Raw genomic sequence first — 22,810 nt, 5'->3', positions numbered from 1 at the left:
ATAGGATCAAATCTTGGCACCCTTGGCTTTGACGGTATATTCTTAGTTAATGGGACCCAAATGCACAGGCAAAAACAATGATAATGAGCTAAACTCCAAAATTGAAGACTTGGGCATTGATATTCTCTGGGAAAGTGAGAATGCCAGCTGCAGAGAGGAAACCTTCACAGATCACATCACCCATGAGGATCTAGTATACATTGTAGGATGGATTGTCACAGAGCCCAGTGTGGGGGCAGAGGCCTGTATCTTAGCCAGGCTTACTATTGCTCCGATGAAACAGCATGACCTAAAAGCACGTTGAGAAGCAAAGGGGTTATCTGGCTTACACCTCCACATAACTCTTCATCATCCAAGGAAGTCAGGACAGCAACTCAAACCAGGCAGGAACCTGGAGGCAGGTGCTGATACAGAGGCCACAGTCTGTCTGTCTCTTTCCTCTCCTCTTCTTTTTCTTTCTTTCTTTTTTATGTTTTGGAGACAGGGTTTCTTTGTGTAATCTTGGCTGTCTTGGAACTTACTCTGTAGACCAGGCTAGCCTTGAATGAGTCTGGGTTGCAGAAGCCTCCCTCGTGCTGGGATAACGGCATGTGTACCTCCACTGCTGCTGGCTAGGCCTGCTTTCTTATAGAACCCAGGACCACCAGTCCAGGAATGGCCTCACTCACAATAGGCTGAGCACTCCCCAATAAATCACTAATAAAATTCCCTACAGGCCTATCTTTAGCCAGATCTGATGGAGGTGTTTTCTTAATCAAAATTCCCTCCTCTCAGATGACTTTAGTTTGTGTCAAACTGACATAAAACTTTCCATCAGAGCCTGTGATCCCAGCACTAAAGAAACAAAGGTAGAAGAATGACCTTAAATTTAAGGCTAACTGAGGCTACATAGTAAATCTTGTCTCAACCAGCAGACAAAATTCCCATAATTTAATCAAAAAAGTAAGCAATGCACCCTTTAAAACAGAGGACTTGAACAGACCTTTCTCCAAAGAACACACAAAAATAGCCAACAAGCACATTAAGTATATTAAATTTCATTACTTATCAGGGAAATGAAAAATTAAACCCATAATGGAAATGATTAAACAAAAAAAGTAAACTTTCTGGCCCAGAGAGAGCTGGGTGTTCACTATCAGGACTCAAGACCTGCATGCAGACTGAAGAGCTCCACATAAGCGCTCTCCTGAGCCCACAGTGAGCCTGCCACACATCCCCACCAGCTATCTGGGGAGGGAATGCCTGGAACTCTCAGGGGGCATAGATAAGCATAGTGCTCTCTGAGAAAGTGTTCATTCCCAGAGAGAGGGCTGAGTGACCGCCATCAGAACTCAGGACCTACCCACAAATTGCTGAGCTCCCAGAACAGCCTCACAAGGAGTCACTGCCATCAGAACTCACTGCCTGCACACAAAGAGCTGAACACCCAGGTGTAATCTCCTTCCTGAGCCAATGGGCTCTCAGATCCAAAGAAGAGACAAGCTCCAGTCAGAGACAACAAGAACACCTATAATCACAGATAACAAGATGGCAAGAGGAAAGTGCAAGAAACCAAGACAACCTGGCAACATTAGAACCTAGCTCTCTCACTACAGCAAGTAGTGGATTTCCCAACACATCAGAAAAACAAGATTTAGACTTAAAATCATATGTCATGGTGATGATGGAGATCTTTGAGAAGCACATGAATAACTCCCTTAAACAATTACAGCAGAATGCCCATAAAGAAATAGAAACTCTTAAAGAGGAAGCACAAAAATCACTCATAGAACTATAGGAAAGCACAACCAAACAGGTGAAGGAATTGAAAACGGAAATAGAAACAATAAAGAAATCACAAAAATGACAACCTTGGAGACAGAAAACCTAAGAAATAAATCAAGAGTCACAGATGCAAGCATCACCAATAGACTACAAGAGATGGAAGAGAGGATCTCAGGGGCAAAAGACAACATAGAAAACATTGACACAACAGTCATAGAAAATGCAAAAACCAAAATGCTCCTAACCCAAAATATCCAGGATATCCAGGACACAATGAGAAGACCAAACCTAAGAATAATAGGTGTAGAAGAGGGCAAAGACACCCAACTAAAAGGCACAGTAAATATCTTCAACAAAATCATAGAAGAAAACTTCCCTAACCTAAAGAATGAGATGACCATGAACATACAAGAAGCCTACAGAACTCCAAATAGAGTGAACCAGGAAAGAAATTCTTCCAGATACACAATAGTCAAAACCCCAAATGTTCAAAACAAAGAAAGAATCCTAAAAGCAGTAAGGAAAAAAGGACAAGTAACATATAAAGGCAGACCAATCAGAATTACACCAGACTTCTCAACAGAGACTAAGGAAGTTAAAAGATCCTGAACAGATGTCATACAGACCCTAAGAGAACACAAATACCAGCCCAGGTTACTATATCCAGCAAAACTCTCAATTACCATAGATAGAGAGAACAAGATATTTCAGGACAAAACCAAATTTACATAATATCTGTCCACAAATTCAGCCCTACAAAGGATAAAAGATGGAAAAATCCAACACAAGGAGGGAAACTACACCCTAGGAAAAACAAGAAAATAATCATGCAATAAACGAAAAGCACACAAACGTAATTCTACCTCTCACAACAAAAATAACAGGAAACAACAGTCACTATTCCTTAATATCTCTTAACATCAATGGACTCAATTCCCCAATAAAAAGACATAGACTATCAGATTGTATATGTAAACAGGATCCAGCATTTTGCTGCATACAGGAAACTCATCTCAGAGACAAAGACAGAAACTACCTCAGAGTAAAAGGCTGGGAAAAAAACTTTCCAAGCAAATGGGGCCAGGAAACAAGCTGGAATAACCATTCTAATAAATAATCGAATAAAATAGATTTTTGACCAAAGGTTATCAAAAAAGTAAGGAAGGACACTTTTTACTCTTCACAAGAAAAAATCTATTAAGATGAACTCTCAATCCTGAACATCTATGCTCCAAATACAAGGGCACCAACATTCATAAAAGAAACCCTACTAGAGCTCAAAGCATATATTGCACCACACACAATAATAGTGGGAGACTTCAACACCCCACTCTCATCAATGGGCAGATCATGGAAGCAGAAACTGAACAAAGCCAAACTAGCAGAGGTTATGACTCAATTGGAATTGACAGACCCATGGTACTGTCTCTAAAGTTGACCATATAACTGGTCACAAAACAGGCCTCAACAGATACAAGAAGATTGAAATACTCCCATGCAACCTATCAGATCACCATGGACTAAGGGTTGTCTTTAATAACAACAAAAACAACAAAATGCCCACATATACATGGAAGCTGAACAATGCTCTACTCAATGATAACATGGTCAAGGGAGAAATAAAGAAAGAAATTAAGGATCTTTTTTAGAATTTAATGAAAATCAAAGCATAACATACCCAAATCTATGGGATGCAATGAAAGCAGTACTGAGAGGAAAACTCATAGCTCTGAGTGCCTCCAAAAAGAAGCTGGAGAGAGCATACACTAGCAGCTTGACAGCACAGCTTAAAAGCTCTAGAATAAAAACAAGCAGATACACCCAAGAGAAGTAGACAGCAGGAAATAATCAATCTCAGAGCATAACAAAGCCAAGAGCTGGTTCTTTGAAAAAAATCAACAAGATAGATAAATCCCTAGCCTAACTAGATAGACTAACCATAGGGCATAGGGACAATTCCCAAATTAATAAAATCAGAAATGAAAGGGGAGAGATAACAACAGAAACCGAGGAAATTAAAATCATCAGATCCTACTACAAAAGCCTATACTCAACAAAACTGGAAAATCTAGAAGAAATAGACAAATTTTTAGACAGATTCCAGGTACCAAAGTTAAATCAGAATCAGACAAACCATCTAAATAGGCCCATAACACCTAAAGAAATAGAAGCAGTCATTGAAAACACCCCAAGCAAAAAAAAAAAAAAAAAAAAAAAAAAAAAAAAAAAAAAAAAGCCCAGGACCAGATGGGTTCAGTGCAGAATACTATCAGACCTTCAAAGAAGACCTAATACCAGTACTCCCCAAACTATTCCACAAAATAGAAACAGAAGGAACACTACCCAACTCATTCTTCAAAGCCACAATTACACTTATACCTAAACCAGACAAGACCCTATAAAGAAAGAAAATGTCACACCAATTTCCCTCATAAATGTCAATGCAAAAATACTCAATAAAATTCTTGCAAACCGAATCCAAGAACACATCAAAACAATCATTCATCCTAACCAAGTAGGCTTCATCCCAGGGATGCAGGGATGGTTCAATATACGGAAATCCATCAATATAATCCACTATATAAACAAACTCGAGTCTCATACTCTGCCGCCGGCTTACAGTACGCTTCTTTCTGCTGCTCCGTCGCCATGTCATTTGCGAGTCACAATGGAAGAAGAAATCGCCGCACTTGTCGTTGACAATGGCTCCGGCATGTGCAAAGCTGGCTTTGCTGGCGACAACGCCCCCAGGGCTGTGTTTCCTTCATTGTTGGGTGCCCCGACACCAGGGCGTCATATGGTAGACATGGGCCAGAAAGACTCGTACGTGGGTGACAAGGCCCAGAGCAAGAGGGGTATCCTGACCCTGAGTATCGTATCGAGCACGGCATTGTCACCAACTGGGATGATATGGAGAAGATCCGGCACCACACCTTCTACAATGAGCTGTGTGTGGCCCCTGAGGAGCAACCGGTGCTTCTGACCAAGGACCCCCTGAACCCCAAAGCTAACAGAGAGAAGACGACGCAGATAATGTTTGAAACCTTCAATACCCTAGCCACGTATGTGGTCATTTAGGCGGTGCTGTCCTTGTACGCATCTGGGCGCACCACTGGCACTGTCATTGACCTGGTGACAGGGTCACTCACACAGTGCCCATCTACGAGGGCTACGCCCTTCCCCACTCCATCTTGAGTCTGGACCTGGCTGGCCGGGACCTGACAGACTACCTCATGAGGATCCTGACTGAACGGGGAGCTACGACTTTACCACCACTGCTGAGAGGGAAATTGTTCGTGGCATAAAGGAGAAGCTGTGCTATGTTGCTCTGGATTTTGAGCAAGAAATGGCTACTGCTGTATCATCTTCCTCCTGGGAGAAGAGTTACGAGCTGCCTGACGGGCAGGTGATCACTATCGGTGATGAGCGGTTCCGGTGTCCAGAGGCACTCGTCCAGCCTTCCTTCCTGGGTATGGAGTCCTGTGGCATCCATGAGACCACCTTCAACTCCGTTATGAAGTGTGATGTGGACATCCGCAAAGACCTGTATGCCAATACAGTGCTGTCTGGCGGTACCACCATGTATTCAGGCATTGCTGACAGGATTCAGGAGATTACAACCCTTCTTGCTCCCCCGAGCACAAGTGCTCAGTCTGGATTAGCGGCTCCATCCTGGCCTCACTGTCCACCTTCCAGCAGATGTGGATCAGCAGGCAGGGATTTGACGAGTCGGGTCACTCCATTGTCCACCGCAAATGCTTCTAGATGGACTGAGCAGGTGCCAGGCATCTGCTGCATGAGCCGATTCTGACGTGTTGATTTGCTTGGCAAACGTACACACCTCATGCTAACCTCTTGAAACCGGAATAAGCCTTTGAAAATAAATTTGTCCTTGAAGCTTGTATCTGATATCAGCCCTGAATCGTAGAACTTGTTGCTGATTTTGACCTTGTATTCAAGTTAACTGTTCCCTTGGTATATGTTTAATACCCTGTGTGTGCTTATCTTTGGTCCTTAGTTCATGTGGCTTGGTCACTTGGTGGCTGGGGAGAGCACGCCGTGGAAGAGAAGTCCCCAGCCTAGCGAATCTCTGTGAGCACCGTGGTGATCTGTGCAGGGTATTAACCGACAGCATACCCCGGTTTCCTGAGGATGACAGTGTTCCTGAACCAGTTATCACTCCTTGCCAGTCTAACAGGGAGGGTAAGTCTGAGCCTTAGGATCCAGTTTCTGTCCTGGTTTTTTCCTCCTGACCGCCATGGGTTGCTGTTGCTTGCTTTGAGTTGGGAACATTTGCATTGACAACTGTAAATGTATTCATCCTTTTAATTTATGTAAAGTTTTTTTGTATTCAATCCTTTAAGAAATGACAAATTTGGGTTTCCTACTGTTCAGTGAGAACACTAGGCCCCAGCAACATGTCATTGTGTAAAGGAAATAAAAGGACTGCAGTAGACCAGGAATCCAAGCTCCATACCTAAACATAGTAAAATATTTAGACTACAGTAAACCGGTAGCCAACATCAAACTAAATGGTGAGAAACTTGAAGCAATCCCACTAAAATCAAGGACTCGACAAGGCTGCCCACTCTCCCCCTACCTATTCAACATAGTACTAGAAGTCCTGGCTGGAGCAATTAGACAGCAAAAGGAAGTCAAAGGGATACAAGTCGAAAAAGAAGAAGTAAAAATACGACTATTTCCTGATGATATGACAGTGTACTTAAGTTACCCCAGAAATTTCACCAGAGAACTCCTACAGCTGATAAACAACTTCAACAAAGTGGCTAGATATAAAATTAACTCAAACAAATCAGTATCTTTACTCAAAGTATAAACGTGCTGAGAAAGAAATTATGGGAAAGATACCATTCACAATAGTCACAAACAATACAAAATACCTTGGTATGACCCTAATTAAACAAATGAAAGATCTGTATGACAAGAACTTCAAATCACTGAAGAAGAAAATTGAAGAATATCTCAGAAGATAGAAAGATCTCCCATGCTCATGGATTGGAAAGATCAACAGGGTAAAAATGAATATCTTGCCTAAGGCAATCTACAGATTCAAAGCAATCTCCACCAAAATTCTAACTCAATTCTTCAAAGAGTTGGAAAGAGCAATTTGCAAATTCATCTGGAATAACAAAAAAACCTAGGATAAGGAAATTTATTCTCAATAATAAAAGAATCACCATCTCTGACCTCAAGCTATATTACAAAGCAATTGTGATAAAAACTACATGGTACTGGTACAGAGATAGGCAGGTTGATCAATGAAACAGAATTGAAGACCCAGAAATGAACCCACACACCTATGGTCACTTGATCTTTGACAAAGAAGCTAAAAACATTCAATAGAAAAAGGACAGTCATCAAATGGTGTTGGCTCAACTGGCAGTCAGCATGCAGAAGAATGCAAATTGATTCTTTCTTATCTCCTTGTACAAAGCTCAAGTCCAAGTGGATCAAAGACCTTCACATAAAACCAGGTACACTGAAACTATTAGAAGAGAAAGTGGGGGAAGATCTTAGAACACATAAGCAAAGGGAAAAATTTTTCTGAACAGTACACCAATGCTCTAAGATAAAGAATCGACAAATGGGACTTTATGAAATTGCAAAGAAGAAAAAAAAGTCAGCCAACAGATTTGGAAAGGATCTTTACCAATTCTACATCTGATAAAGGGTTATTATCCAATATATACAAAGAACTCAAGAAATTAGACTCCAGAGAATCAAACAATCCTTTTTTATTTTTTTTTAAATGGGGTACAGAGGGAAACAAAGAATTCTCAACTGAGGAATACTGAATGCCTGGTAAGCACCTAAAGAAATGCTCAACATCCCTAGTTATCATGAAAATGCAAATCAAAGCAACCTGAGATTCCACCTCATACCAGTCAGAATGGCTAAGATAAAAAAAAAAAAAAAAAAACACAGATGGCAGCAGATGCTGGCGAGGATGTGGAGAAAGAGGAACACTCCTCCACTGTTGGTGGGGATGTAAGCTGGTACAACCACTCTGGGAAATCAGTCTGGTGGTTCCTCAGAAAATTGCACATAGTACTACCAAAGACCCAGCTATTCCACTCCTACATATATACCCCAACGATGCTCCAAAATCTAACAAGGACACATGCTCCACCATGTTCATAGCAACCTTGTCTGTAGTAGCTAGAAGCTGGAAAAAACCCAGATGTTCTTTACCAGAGGATGGATACAGAAATTGTGGTACATTTACACAATGGAGTACTACTCAGCTATTAGAAACAATGACTTCATGAAATTCCTAGGCAAATGGATGGAACTAGAGACTATCATCCTGAGCGAGGTAACCCAGTCACAGAAGAACACATATAGTATGCACTCACTGATAATTAGATACTAGCCCCAGAAAGCTCTGAATACCCAAGAAACAATTCACAGAACTTATGAAGCTCAAAAAGAAGGAAGGCCAAAATGGGGAGTCCTTCTTAGAAGGGAGAACAAAACATTCATAGGAGGAAATACAAGGTCAAATAGAGGAGCAGGAATTGAAGAAAAGATCATTCAGCGGCTGCCTCACCCCATAGGCAGCCACTAAACCGAAGCACTATTACTGATGCTAAGAAGTATTTACTGGCAGAAACCAGATAGAGATGCCTCCTCAGGGGCTCCTCCAGAGTCATACAGATAACAGCTAACCATCAGACTGAACACAGGGACCCCAATGAATGTGCTAAAGAAAGGACTGAAGGAGCTGAAAGGGGTAGTAACCTCATGGGAAGAACATTATCACCCAACCAAACCCTCCACAATTCCCATGGACTAAAACACTAACCGTGGAGCACACATTGAGAGACCTATTGATTCAGTTGCATATGTAGCTGAAGATAGCAGAGTCTGGCATCAATGTGAGAGAGGCTTTTGTTTCAGGGAGGGAATGTTTTCCCAATGTAGGGGAATACCAAGACAATGGGGTGAAGAGGGTGATTAGGAGGGTGTCCTGGCTGGTTTTGTGTCAACTTGACACAAGCTGGAGTTAATCACAGAGAAAGGAGCCTCCATGAGATCCAGCTATAAGGCATTTTCTCAACTAGTGATCAAGGGGAAAGGACCCAGACCATTGTGGGTGGTGCCATCCCTGAGCTGGTAGACCTGGGTTCTATAAGAAGGTAGGCTGAGCAAGCCATGAGAAGCAAGCCAGCAAGTATCATCCCTCCATGGCCTCTGCATCAGCTCCTGCTTCCAGACCTGCTTGAGTTCCAGTCCTGACTTCCTCTGGTGATGAACATCGATATGGAAGTGTAAGCTGAATAAACCCTTTCTTCTCCAACTTGCTTCTTGGTCATGATGTTTGTGCAGGAATAGAAACACTGACTAAGACAGAGGGAGTGCACCCTCGTGAAGACAAGTGGAGGGGGAGGGAGGATGGGAAGGGGTGGTGGAAAAGGATTACATTTCAAATGTAAATACAGAGAGTATCTAATAAAAATAATTTTAAAAAGAAGTAAATTTTGGAAAAGACACAGGGAAATTGGAAATCTTGTATATCAGTGATAACGATATAATATGGTTTGCTCGTGGCTAGAAAGAGCTCGACGAGTCTTCAAAAACTTAAACATAGTCAGAAACAAATACACATGTCCATAGTAGCATTATGATCCAAAATATCCCTCAACACGTTAGTTAAAAATTATATTACGCTTTCGGAGCTGTGAGATGAGGTTGAGCAGGAATGGCTCTGTGGACCCTTGTGATAGGACATCTGGTGGAATGTCACATGCCACTCTGTGGCAAAGACGGATGAAGACTAATGACTTCAGAGGAAGATGGACGACCAAACGCCAACCATGTGCTGGAATGGGAAACCAGAAAATGAAGTGGTGGAGTCTGAATAGGGTGGACAGTTTTAAAATTCTAGCTACCGTGGTTGCATGCTTTCATTTGGATGGCTTGCTTGGATACAAATGATTCTGAATAAAGGTATCACACACGAGTCCCCTCAACTGTAAAGACATGGCAAGCTTACCACAGTGACTCTTCATTTCTGAATTTCAAGGGCTCCTGTGACAAGTGGCATGGCCGTGAGTGCACCTGTTTCAGAGGTGCCTGGATGGAGGCTTGGATAGAAGATGGGTCAGATATACAATGTATTATGAAGAGTTTTACCATTAAAGTGATTTATATAACAAAAATTCTATTACATATAATATACAGCCATAAAGAGGATGACTATGCTGATATGTATATGAGACATATCATATACATCTTAAGAACATTGTGCCACCTAAAAGTTAAAGAGAACAGAAAATAGGTAAGGGTGCATGAAGTGTCCCTTAAATGAGAAAGATGCTCAAGTCTTTCATTATCAGAGAAATTAAACCCACAGAAGGAAACATGCCTTACCTCTCAGACTGACTGTGATGGTTTGTTTGTGTTTGCTCTGCCCAGGGAGTGGCACTATTAGAAGGTGGAGTTGTTGGAGTAGGTGTGGCCTTGTTGCAGTAGGTGTGTCACTGGGGGTGTGGGCTATAAGACCCTCATCCTAGCTGCCTGGAAACCAGTATTCTGCTAGCAGCCTTCAGGTGACGATGTAGAACTCTCAGCTCCTCCTGCACCATGCCTGCCTGGATGCTGCCATGTTACTGCCTTGATGATAATGGACTGAACCTCTGAACCTGTAAGCCAGCCTAATTAAATGTGGTTTTTATAAGAGTTGCCTTGGGGGAGGGAGGGTGGAGAGATGGCTCAGTGGTTAAGAGCACTGACTGTTCTTCAAGAGGTCCTGAGTTCAATTTCCAACAACCACAGGGTGGCTCACAACCATCTGTGATGGGATCTGGTACCCTCTTCTGGTGTGTCTGAAGACAGTTACAGTGTTCTCAAAACACAAAATTAAAAAACAAAAAACAAGAGTTGCCTTGGTTAGACACAAAAATATTACTGTCGAGTGTACACAGTACCCTTACTCTGTTCAATACCTCCCAAACTGCAATTGTCTATGTCCTCTAACTCACATATCTTGTTTGGGAGCTGCCACAGAGCCGTACTCACTGGAGCTTCACGGAGACGGAGCTGACAAACAATGGCCTGAGGGCCGTTCTCATAAAGCTTTTGGGAGCTACCTTAAAGCTCAGCCATCCGTCTGGCAGAAACAGAGTTTGAGACCAAGCCTAAGGCCAGCTAGTTGCTACTGCATTCTCTCCATTCATACATGTCCAACATCCCAGAGGAGCCAGGCCTTCAAAACCTGTGTGTTAACTACAGTGCCCCAGAGCGTTCAAACACAGACAATAGTCAACAGACGCTGAATAAAATGATAGGCAACCAAAGGAAGGAACAAGTCACTTTGTCCTGATTTCCACTGCGATCACTTCATCCATTTTTCTTTCTTTGATGTTTCTTATCCAAGAGGACTTTCATACCGCTCTACCTCAAACTGGTGGGTAACTTATGTGGCCCAAGCTGACTTTGAACTCATGTTGACCTGCCTGCTTCAATTTCCTGAGTCCTGGGATTAAAGGTTGGGCCATCACATCTAGAGTTTTACAAATATTTTTAAGGTCATTAGCTGGATTTCCCAACTACAGTAATTTACCTCTTTCTAGTGAATTTGCTAATTTGAAATATATCTAATAAAGATAAATGCAAAGAAGGCCTTCAATCCAACAAAACTAAGCTAAATTATCGAATATATTAAACTTTCTAGACTTGACTTTTATAGTTGTTTAAAAAACACAGTTTGGCCTGGCACGGCAGAGCATGCCTGCCACGCTTGTCCTTGGGAGGCAGAGGTCCACGGAGCTCAGGCCTGAGGCCAACTTCACCTACATACAGAGATCCCAGATCCCCAAATCAAACCCAGACAAACGAACCTAGTTAATTCGGTGAGCATCTACTTAGATCAACAATCTTAAATATGACCCAATAGCAAATGAACATTTAAAAATACTGATTTTAAGGCAGACAATATTTAAGAAGAGTCTCTAACCCAGTGGTTCTCAGCCTGTGGGTCATGGCCCCTTTGCCGGTGGAACAACCCTCTACAGGGCTGGCCTAGTACCATCTGAAAACACAGATATTTATTTACATTATAACTCTGCAGAAAATTTATAGTAGCAAAATAACAGTAGCAAAATTACAGTTACAAAGTAGCAACAAAAATAATTTTATAGTTGGAGGAAGCTACAACAGGAGGAAACGAATGAAAGGGTCTCAGCATTAGAACGGTTGAGAGCCACTGCTCTAACCTGTACAATGTATATGATAAAGCATCTCACCTGACACTTCCAGCTTCTATGACTAAGAGCTGAAAGCTGCTGAAGCAATTTGTGGCCCTGTCCTGTAAGGGAAGCACATGGACCTGGCGTGGATTGGGTACCAACCCAGCACTGATTCAGACAAGCTTTGGCCTGTCTGACACCCAGCTGAGGAGCAGATCACACCATTGGAAGAGTTCTTTTTCAGCTATAAAACCCTTACGCCATCTATTTCCCAAGACAGAGGGAAAGAGGGAAAAAGCTTGGATAAAGGGTTGTTCACTCATTTGTGAACACAAAGACAACTCCTCAGAGCAGCTAGAGCAGATAGGTTTATAGATGACAAATTATCTCAGTCCAACGACCTCTGGATAACTGGTGTTGAGCATCAACCTCTGGAGAAAGAGTCTGTATTTCACAATCAGATGTGGCTCTGAGGGCTGCACGTAGCCTCCTTCCAAAATAGCTGAAGTGGAAAGCTGACAGGTCACGGAATGACTGATTACTGTTGACAAGTCACCTGGACCACACCGTGAAGTAGGAAACACAGAAGGCGCTGCCATGTGTCTCAGTAACCATTGATGAAATATTACCAGCAGGATTGCCACAGGGCTGCTGTCAGGCAGCTCCTGGATTCTCTCACACTTGAATACAATACAATAATTATTCATTTAACACACACACACACACACACACACACACACACACACACACACACACACACACACACACACCACTTCAGGACATTGGAAGTCCTATTTTCTGTCACTTTCCACCCACGGCCATCTGCCAGACGATGGCTGAGAGATGTGTAAGATGGTCACTACCTCCCAGGAAGGCTTCCCTGGGAAAAGCAAGTTCTGAGGCAGGGGTCAGCCTGTTTCAGTAGACACTATTTTAGTTTGGTGGCCACTGTGTTTTCAGTTGAAATGGTAAGAGATGGCATGCAGGAAGTCTCCTATGCCTATTCAGTAGTACTGTAGTTACTCCTTCACCCACTTACCTGAAAAGCATTGCAATGATTGCTCTGTGCCAGGTGCCTGAGATGCAATGGAGAACAAGTCCTACCATGATGAGGCTCAGGAGACAGATAAAAGGAACAGTGATCTCACAAGTAAAATAGTCATGCCATTCCTAGCACTCATTGTAAGGACTGGGACAGGATGCACAGAGGGCAAGTTCTTGGGATAAAACAAATAGCAGGGATTCTCCGAAGATAAGAGAACAGAACAACAAGGAAGTAAAATAGGAAAGTGGCATTCAGCCCAGTCCCAAGTTAAAGACAAACGCATTGAAACCTCAGGATAAAGATGTCGAAATAGATCATAACCCAAAGTCACAAGACATAGAGGAGGCCATTCATACTGACTCAGGGAACAAGCCATCAGGGGCACATCACAACTCTGAATATTAGCCAACTTCATGAGACAAGTGTTAGATGTAGAGCCACAGTTATAGTGATTCTGATGCCACATTCCCACCAACAATTCCAGCTCTCACAAAGAATCCACTCATTTCCACACCTTCACCATCGTATCTGTAACCCTGAGCACTCGCACACACACACACACACACACACACACACACACACATACACACACACTGTAAAAAAGAAAAATGAATTATTTCTAGATGTATATGATATAACAAAATTAAGTCAAGATCCTACAAATAAGCTAAACATCAATAGAATTGAAGCTCTAATTATTATTATTTTTCAACTTAAAGAAAGAAAAAGAGGAATTCCAGAGAGATTCATTGTGTTGTAACACCTGAATACTACCTTAAGGAACTAACACCTAACCAGATGGTGGTGGTGGTACACATCTCTAGTCTCAGCACTTAGAGTTGCAGAGGGAGGCAGGTGTACACAGAACAACCCTGTCTCAAAAAACCAAAAAACAAACAAAATTAAAAATCAATCAAACAAAACAAACAAAAAAACATAACACACTGAATCCAAATACTGAACTAATACCGAATCCATAAACTACAAAAAAAGAATGCTTTTAAACTTATTTATCAAGCCAGTATTAGTTACCTTAATACCCAAACCAGAAAAAGGCACAAGAAAGAAAGAAAATCACATACCAACCCCCATGACAAACAGAACAATTAGCAATGAAACACTTGCAAACTGACTGCAGGAACACACTGAGAAGAGCACAGTGGTACACACCTTACCCCTGCACAAAGTGGCAGACTGCTGTAACACCGAGGTCAGACTGGTCCTCATAATGACTTCTGGGGCCACTATGACTAGATAGTGAGACCTCGTAGATAAATAAATGAATAAATGAATGAATAAATAAATAAATAACAAAAATAGTAACATTAAAAGAATTCACTGTGATCAAATTGGCTTAATTACAGATATTCAGGCATGGTTCAACACATGCAAATCAATACATGTAATACATCACATAAGTGTATTTAAGGGCAAAAAACATATGATCATCTCAACAGGGTCTTTGACAAAACTGAACATATCTTCATGATAAAAACCCTGAAGAGAGGGGCTAGAGAGATGGTTCAGCTGTTAAAATGTTCTTCCAGAGGACCCAGGTTCAATCCCCAGCACCTACATGGCAGCTCACAACTATCTGTAACTCTAGTTCCAGGGATCTGACTCCTTCATACAGACATACATGCACACAAAACACCAATGCACATAAAAGAAAAATAAATAAATCATTACATATAATAATGAAAAATCCTGAAGAGATTAGGAAAGAGAACTTAATGAAAGCTATGTATTACAAACCTATAACCAATAATATGCTAAATGAGGAAGATCTCAAGGCATTCTGACCCACTAGGGGCAGAGACAAGACAAGCATATTCTCCACTCATATTCAATTTAATACTCAAAGTTTTTAGCTAGATCAATCAGACAAGAACAGGAAACAAAGGTAATGCAGATGGGAAGAATTCAAAGTATTCTTATTTGAAGATGATGTTATTTTATGCACGAGTACATAAAGAACCAACCAGGAAACTCTTAAATGATAAACATTTTCAGTAAAGTGTCAGGGCACAAAGTTAACATACAACAGTGAGGAGCTTTTCTGTGTGCTACTAACAAACAGACTGAGAAAGAAATTAGGGAAACAATCCCACTTATGATAATCTAAAAAGCCCAACACTGGAAGAAGCCAAAAAGGCAAAAAGCTCTATAGCGAAAGTACTAATGAAGAAAACCAAGATAACCTCTAGAATAGGTGCATGGTGAAAATAGCCATCCTAGAGATTCAATGCAATCCCTACCAAAATTCCAACACCATTCTTCACAGAAAAAGAAAAGGATCTTAAAGCTCATGGAAGCACACAAAAGGGAGCCAAACAATTCTGAGCAAAAATAATAATGTTGGAAATATCACCAAACATAATTTGAAAGTATACTATGGAGCCATGATTAGAAAAATAGTTTGACACTGGCATGAGCAAAGACACACAGCTCAAGTGAACAGACTAGAAGACTGAGGTATAGACCCACACCAAAACACACCCCAGAGAGAAGATAGCCCCCTCAACAAATGGTCCTGGGAGAGGTGCATGTCCATCTAGAGAACAATGGAACTAGGTTGTTGCGGTAAAGATTATAAAAAAGAAACACCAACCCTCACTATCGCCAGCATCTTAGGGCCACGTGGCATCTGCGGGGTACTTTAATATCAATCAGCAAAACATCTCTTCCTGACTAGCCAAGTTCCTAATTTCCATCCCAGTCTGCTACCAGCTACTCTCTGGGCCCAGCGGCTGCCCCCTTCCCATGGCTCCCTGCTTCGGACTCTGCTTACATTCCTAGCAACCTGGTGAAATCAGAACTCTTGAGGCTTGTAATTTATCGATCAGATTTATGTCAGTAAATTCTCACTCCACACATCCACACAATAAACTCAGAGCCGATTAATATTGGTATAAACTGCCCACCTAGATAAGACAGATTGTCCTGTACCAATCCATCCCTTATAAGATATTCATAGCTACCTGTGGCTAATTAAAGCCACACAGGGGTGGTTCATCCTTCTCCTCCTCCATTTTGGCTTTTCTCCTTCCCCATTTCTCCAGTCTTAGATGGCATTACTGAGAAGTGATAAGCTCTTTGGGAGCCAGGGATCTATTTGGAGAAGGTAGGCTATTGGGGCTGTGGTCTTCCGACCATATCTTGTCTTGGGCCCCTCTCTGTCTTGTTCATTGCTTCCCAACCTCCATGAGGTGAGCATCTTTGCCCTGCCATGTCCTTCTGCTGTGATGTTCTGTCTGACCCTGGCCGAGAAATAACACAGCTGGATGATCATCCATGCCTTCTTTTGAGTTGTTTCTGAGGCATCTGCCATAGTGGTGAAAGACGTACCCCCTCCCCCCATACCCTCTACACCCAGGGTTTTCACTTCCTTCGATACAACCGAGGGTCAAATGATTATTAGAAACATTATTTCTGCTCTGAACTAATACCAACTTCCTTCATGGTTATTACCCAAAGATTATATAATAGCTATTATGTAGTGTTGACCGTGTATATGATGTGATAAACAATCTGACCATGACTTACATGTATTCGAGAGGGGACATCCTTCACCAGGGTCTGGCTAGGTAAATAGAGAGAACTAATACTGAATGAGGTGACCTGGGCTCAGAAAGACAAATGTCACACGGTCTCTCATCCGAGGCTCCTAGCTCCAAGTCTTCGGATGTGAGTACACATCCTGGAGCAACTGCAGAAACCAGGAAAGTAAAAGGAAATAGAGAGGTGAATAGCAGGCTACAGATCTGAAGGGGCCATGAGAAAAATGAAGGGGGTTTTAATTAGGCAGCGGGGATCGAGATAAACGCAGAAGAAATGAGGATAAAACACTAGTAAGGGTGAGTGAAAAAGGCACAAGAAATCAAATAGTCAAACTGCTATCTATCCACACATTACATATAATAAATGTATGTGTATATACAAATTTAAATAAAAATTTCCCATCTGGAGTGACAATGCTTCCCCCAAGAGCCATCGACTGTATAATAAAAACTCCAATACTGGGTATGGGAAGCAACCTTTTGAGGATTTGGTCAGAATTGAGAGACTCCCAAAACATCACAGGGCATTGTTGCTGTCTGTCCTTGGTTGCCTCCTAGAAGTAGAGGGTAAGTTGCTACTGCAGAAGACAGCCTGTGTTTTGAATGGAAGACCAGAGGACCTGAGCTGAGTCTGAGCTGAAAGCCTCATCCCTAGGGACTAGCTTTCATGGTACTAGAAGGTTCCATGCAAGCTTCCAAGGGAGGAAAGTAACCAATACTACTACCTAGCTATGGAACCTACGAACCACAACAAAGGAAGACATGAGGTAATTATAAGTTCAAAAATAATATTATTTAAAAGAATATATTTATTGAATGTGTGTTCACCAATGGAAATGCTGTGCCACTTTAGAATTGAAACTGAAGTGTCTATGGATTCTGATACCCACTCAGGTCCTGGAACACCTTTCTTTTAGCTGATGCACTGAATAGAGGGTGCCATGCTCTCCCGAGCTTCGGGTATCCACTGGAGGCCTTGGGATGTATCCCTGTGGGCCTACCACAGTGACACACACAAATTAGAAAAGGCAAGGTCTGGAGAGGCTGCAAACCTTGAACAGTATATAGATGAACAGACTCGAGAATGTGTTCGTCACGCTGGCATGGAGGGGTGATTCTTGGAGGAGAATGTTCTGGAAGTTACATGGAAGCCTGGATTGCTTGAGATGGTTAAGGTGTGAAGTATATCTAAGAGCCACATTTAAAATTTGCAGTGGACTGCTGAAAGAGTGCCCCCCCAACCCCACTCTTACATGCTTAAAGGGGTAAAGCAGTTGATAATTTTATATATGAAATCTGCATGATTTCTAGTGGCTGGAAACATGCCCGGTCAGAGAAAATTTTTATATTTTAAGCACCAAGTAATATTCTGACTCAGTTCTGGCGAGCCTAGTCCAATCAGCCTGGGATGTGAGCACCTACCTTTATTTTCAGGAACTTCCTACCACTTGGATTGGTCTTGCTGTGGCCCAGATTCAGCTTCCTAAGTTAGCTGGGACTATAGGTGTGCCCTGCCATGACTTGCATAGTTTCAAATCTCAGAAATTCTGAGGCTCAGAAACATGGGATGGAACTGTGCTCAGGCTTCCTCATATCTCCTCACTCTACTTCTTACACCCTGAGGATTTCTACTCAATTCCCTCAGAGCACTCCTTTCTCCCCCACACTCAGCTTCTGCATGGTTCTCCTATCTCGTCTGCCCTCTTCCTCCCTGGGCTCCTCTCTCACCTTGCCCACGTAGACAGGTGCTCAGGTCTGTTGCTCACTGGTCTTGAATCCAGCTTCTACAAAGGCTTCGAGGTTGCTGATGTGACCTGATAGCCTGCACAACAAAACAGCTGTTTGTACTTGAGTGCCTTAAATTGTTTCTTTACACAATTTGGCAAAAGATTTCATCACCAAGCAGCAGACATGACCTTCAGTGATGGCTTCAAAAACATGAATTTCATGGCCATATGAAAATGAATTGTTACAACCCAAGGAGCTTAGAAATGGATCCTTCTCTACTTGAACAACTAGATTAGAATGAAGCCCAGGTACCAGGGGACTGCAGCAACTCCAAACCTACACAGTGACATCCGTCAGCAGTGTTAACACGCTTTGCGTAAACCCAAAGCCTTCATCTTGTCTATCTTATCCTGACCTCATTTCTTTGTTACTGACCAAAATCAACTTTCTTCAGTGAGACAGTGCATTCAACACATTTAAAAAAAAAAAAAAGTTGTGTGCCCACATGCCCTGGTAGCCCAAAATTGAGCAGAGGAAGTTTTCTGTGTAGGAGTAGTTATGGAGTTTGAGTATGTATGCAATTGTTTTGGGAATTTGTGATTTTCTAAAATGGTTTGGATTTCTACACTGAAGGTAAAGTATTTGATATGGCATCAGACTCTGTCTTGGGACAACCCAAAATTCTGTGCCAAGTAAATGATTACTGAAGTACACGGCGGTTACCGAAGTATGGTAAAATGTTGTGACATCTAAGAAGCCCTTCGGACAGCCTGAGGTACAGAACGCACTCATCAAACTTGCTATTGATACTACATAGTTAATAAGGCAATGGGTGCAGACAAGGGCATAGAAGGGGCTGCCTAAATGATAAAATTCAGGGATAAGACTGGAAAAGGATTAAAATACCCGTCTTAAAATTTCATATTCTACCATTCTGTATTCTCTTGGTATAGTCACTAAGTTGGTTACAATTATTCCGCATGAGTTCATCTAAATGTCTGCTGCAACACACTCAGAGCTGTCAGCCTCTGATATGAGTTGCAAGAGCTCTAGACTCATTTGAATGACACAGCTTACTTCCTTGGCAAACAACCAGTGCCGCACAGGCCACGCATGAGCCTCTACCAAGTTTATCAGTGAGGCCTCTCTTACAGTCTCAGGAACTTTCTTATCCTACAGATGCGGAAACAAAGATCTAGAAAGAGCCAACTTGGCCAAGTCCTGCTCCCACTGGTATACACAGACAGAGTTTTGGAGCACACTGGCTAGGTCTGGAGAAGCAGAACTTGTGGTAGTGGAAGAGTGTGGGCGAGGAGGAGGTTGTCTTCTGGGGGAAGCTTTGAACTGCTGCAGATGGTAGCAAGCACAGCAAGGCAGCTCCGGAGACTTTCACACTAAAGGCGGAAATGGTGCTCAGCAGTGACTACTTAGGTTTAATGACCTGGCTCAGGAACTCAGCTTGCTCCGACCATTTTCTGACTTGTAAAATGAAATAGCATTTTCTAGAACTGTTTGCTAAAGGGGTTAAGAGACAATAAAATACACATTATATTGAAAAGTGTACCTAAACATACTAGGTCAAAGTTTCTAAGACATTGGCCTTTTTCACTATTCTCAACGCCAACCAGCCTGACTCATATTAACAATAAGGTACTAAACAGAGTTGCAAACACTGTACTCTATTTTTAAAAGACAATGCTATATGTATACATTTAAAAAATATACACTGCAAATATTTTCTTTTTTTTTCTTTTTGGGTCTCTTGCAAGAGAAACACACTACACATCTTCCAATATACTTAGAACTGTATGGTAATATTGACTTTGACTTACTGAGAAAGGCAGAAAATGCAGTTTGTCTGATATTTTGCCTATACCAATGAAAGGATGACTCAGCACTCAAGTCTTTGTGTAATTTAAATAAATGCACACATACAGGTAAAACCCTTTCCCACACCTACTCCCTCCAAAGGAATGTATTTCCCCAGTGTTCTGGAAGCACACAGAGCAACCAACAAGCCACCCTTCAACAGCGAAGTTCTGGATCCGTGAGCATGGGTAATTGAAATGCAGTCAATGATGGTACAGCCAACAGAGGACGGAAGGCTGAGGTTGTCTATTTTTCTCCAAAAAGAACAAACCAACCGGCCACCAGTCTTTCGTAAGTTCTGTACTTGCTACCACTTCTAGAAATTGTACAAACACCTAATTCTCATTTCTCTTACTTATAACACACACACACACAAACACACACACATACACACACATATATCACATAAGGCAAATTAACTTCATGCTTTACTTCAGTGAAATGGGGGAGGGGAGAAGCTTTCTCTGAAATTAGCACTGAGTTGTTTCAAATTCTTAATAGCAAGATACATCCAACTGTAAGCAGAATGAACATAGTCATATACATATCAATCAAATTATTTCCTTTATATCATCAGCAGTGAACCCCAGAGGTAGTATGGCAAAAACGAGCATGGATCCTATCAGGTCACAACCGACAAAGTAATTAAATTTATTCTTCCCCTGTGGTTTTGACCATAAATTGCTTTACATTTAGGATCTGAATAAAAACCACTCTCAGCAGAAATCCTGGCCCGTTAACTTAACTGACAATAAGTTTACAACTTTCAGGACTGCAGATATAAAAAAGGTATAAAATTATGTTCAGTTTGAAATGGTTTTAATAGTATTCATTAAAAATATTTACATTTCCCAGGACTTCCAAAACCCCTTTGCAATATAATTCTACACTATATTCTATTTATTTATAAAATGAGGCTCATTTATGAGATTTCAGTGACTGCTATACTGCAAATTACTTACATTCTGTAAAATATTTTAAGAACTTTCATAGCAAAGGTAGTTTATATTGGATTCTCTGAAACCCAATTGAGCCCAGAGACGAGCCTTAGACCTCCTCAGCGCCAGGAAAGCCTGGGGACAAGTGCTGCACGTGCCGGCCTGTCCCTCCTGTCCTCACTTACGCTGTGTGCACATGGTGAAATAAACACATATGCAGCATGGCCGTGTTTTGATATGTATTTTTTATTTCCCTGCAGGTTTCACTTATCAAGAACAAGTAACAGGGAAAGTTGTCTGAACTAGTGCATAAACAAACATTCTGAAACACCACTACACGTATCTAATTTACAAGAACCGTATAAAAAAGTCACTAAACACTACACTATGAAGGTGTCCAACACTTACAGTCAGACGTTTTCCAACCCGTTACTTGCCTTGTAGCCACAGGAAAACTCTCCAAAATTGAAAAGACAATCTTGCCACAACCCTCCCCCCCTCCCAAAACCTGGGATGGCTCGATATATAGACTTCCAATAATTATTGCAATGATATGATGCAATACATACCTGGTAAATATCTTTTATGTGGTGTGTTACAGTTTTAAAGCCAGTTAAAATATGCAGTCTTCAGATAAAATGTAATCCATGAAAAATTTTCTTATCTGCACAGTTTAAATGTGCTAGATGCATAATTTCCTAGTCCACTTTTTCTGTGTAATTATTTTTTATAAACTGGTATTATAAATAGAAATATACATTCAAAATATATGGAAAAGTGAGTTACTACATTAAATTTGCATGTATCGATCCATCCCTTTCCCCTGCACAGTAATAGAAAATACTATTTTGCCTTGAAGTCGTATTTGACAGTGAAATGCCACTAAAGTATTTACCAAAAAGTCCATCTAGTCAAATTGTGAAACAAAATGAACCAAGTGAAAACTTTACAGTTCCCTTAGAAAAAAATTACAAGAATTTCATTTCCTAGCTATGAATCTTTAACTTTTTAGACACAAAGTTGGATTTATTTTTTTTACAAGATACAAAATGTAAACATGGCAAAATAAATAGTTAAAACAAGTGATGCAGGATCCCATTTCATGCTCATGATCCCATTAAAGAATTATTTTTAAAATCCATTCAGTTGCAAATTCAAGTGCAAAAGCATGATGATGAATATCTACTATTCAAGTAACAGAAATAATATGATGATACAAATAAACTATTTTACAAGGTAGTGATTTTCCCAATTTTACAAAATATACATCATATATCGACTTAACATCCGGTATACTGTACTCCATTTAGGTCCATTGTTCTGCTCTGTGATCCACAGAGTGTCCTTTGTATTCCGCTGGAATATGAGTAACTGCAACCATCACACAGGTCAAAGCCACAGCGCTCCGTTATGTCACTTCCATGGCTACCGTTGTCTCTGCTATTCCATTTAACCCCAGTCTTTCTGGTTCGTGGTTCTCTCTACAACAAGGCAAAGAGGAGAATAAGCATTCGTAACCTTGAGAAAATACTGACTATGTATAAGTCATGTTTTTATCATTTCCAGGCAGGAATCAAGAGGCTTTCTTCAGTTCAGAAATTCCACAATTTCTAATGCTAATGATAGATTAGGGAATATATAACACGATTAATCCAAGTTTCTCTTTATAGCTTAAGATCACAAACTTATTAACCC

At 41.3% G+C, this 22,810-nt stretch overlaps 1 protein-coding gene and 1 pseudogene across 2 annotated transcripts in view; one reads left to right on the top strand and one right to left on the bottom strand.

Moving 5' to 3' along the window:
• Positions 1–4,432: 4,432 nt before the first annotated feature.
• LOC308428701 (actin, cytoplasmic 2-like) lies at positions 4,433–5,529 on the top strand (annotated as a pseudogene). Its single transcript has one exon. The product of its transcript is annotated as an actin, cytoplasmic 2-like (transcript).
• Positions 5,530–20,893: 15,364 nt separating this feature from the next.
• The window catches only part of EPC2 (enhancer of polycomb homolog 2), a 93,756-nt gene continuing 91,839 nt past the window's right edge, over positions 20,894–22,810 (bottom strand). The window contains exon 14 of the mRNA XM_080927324.1: positions 20,894–22,596. Coding sequence (XP_080783450.1) covers positions 22,524–22,596 — 73 coding nt within the window. The 3' untranslated portion in view covers positions 20,894–22,523. The remainder of the gene's footprint in view (positions 22,597–22,810) is intronic.

Source organism: Micromys minutus (genome assembly GCF_963924665.1).
Source record: "Micromys minutus genome assembly, chromosome: 13".
Lineage (NCBI taxonomy): Eukaryota > Metazoa > Chordata > Mammalia > Rodentia > Muridae > Micromys > Micromys minutus.
This window is presented reverse-complemented; position numbering and strand designations above follow the sequence as displayed.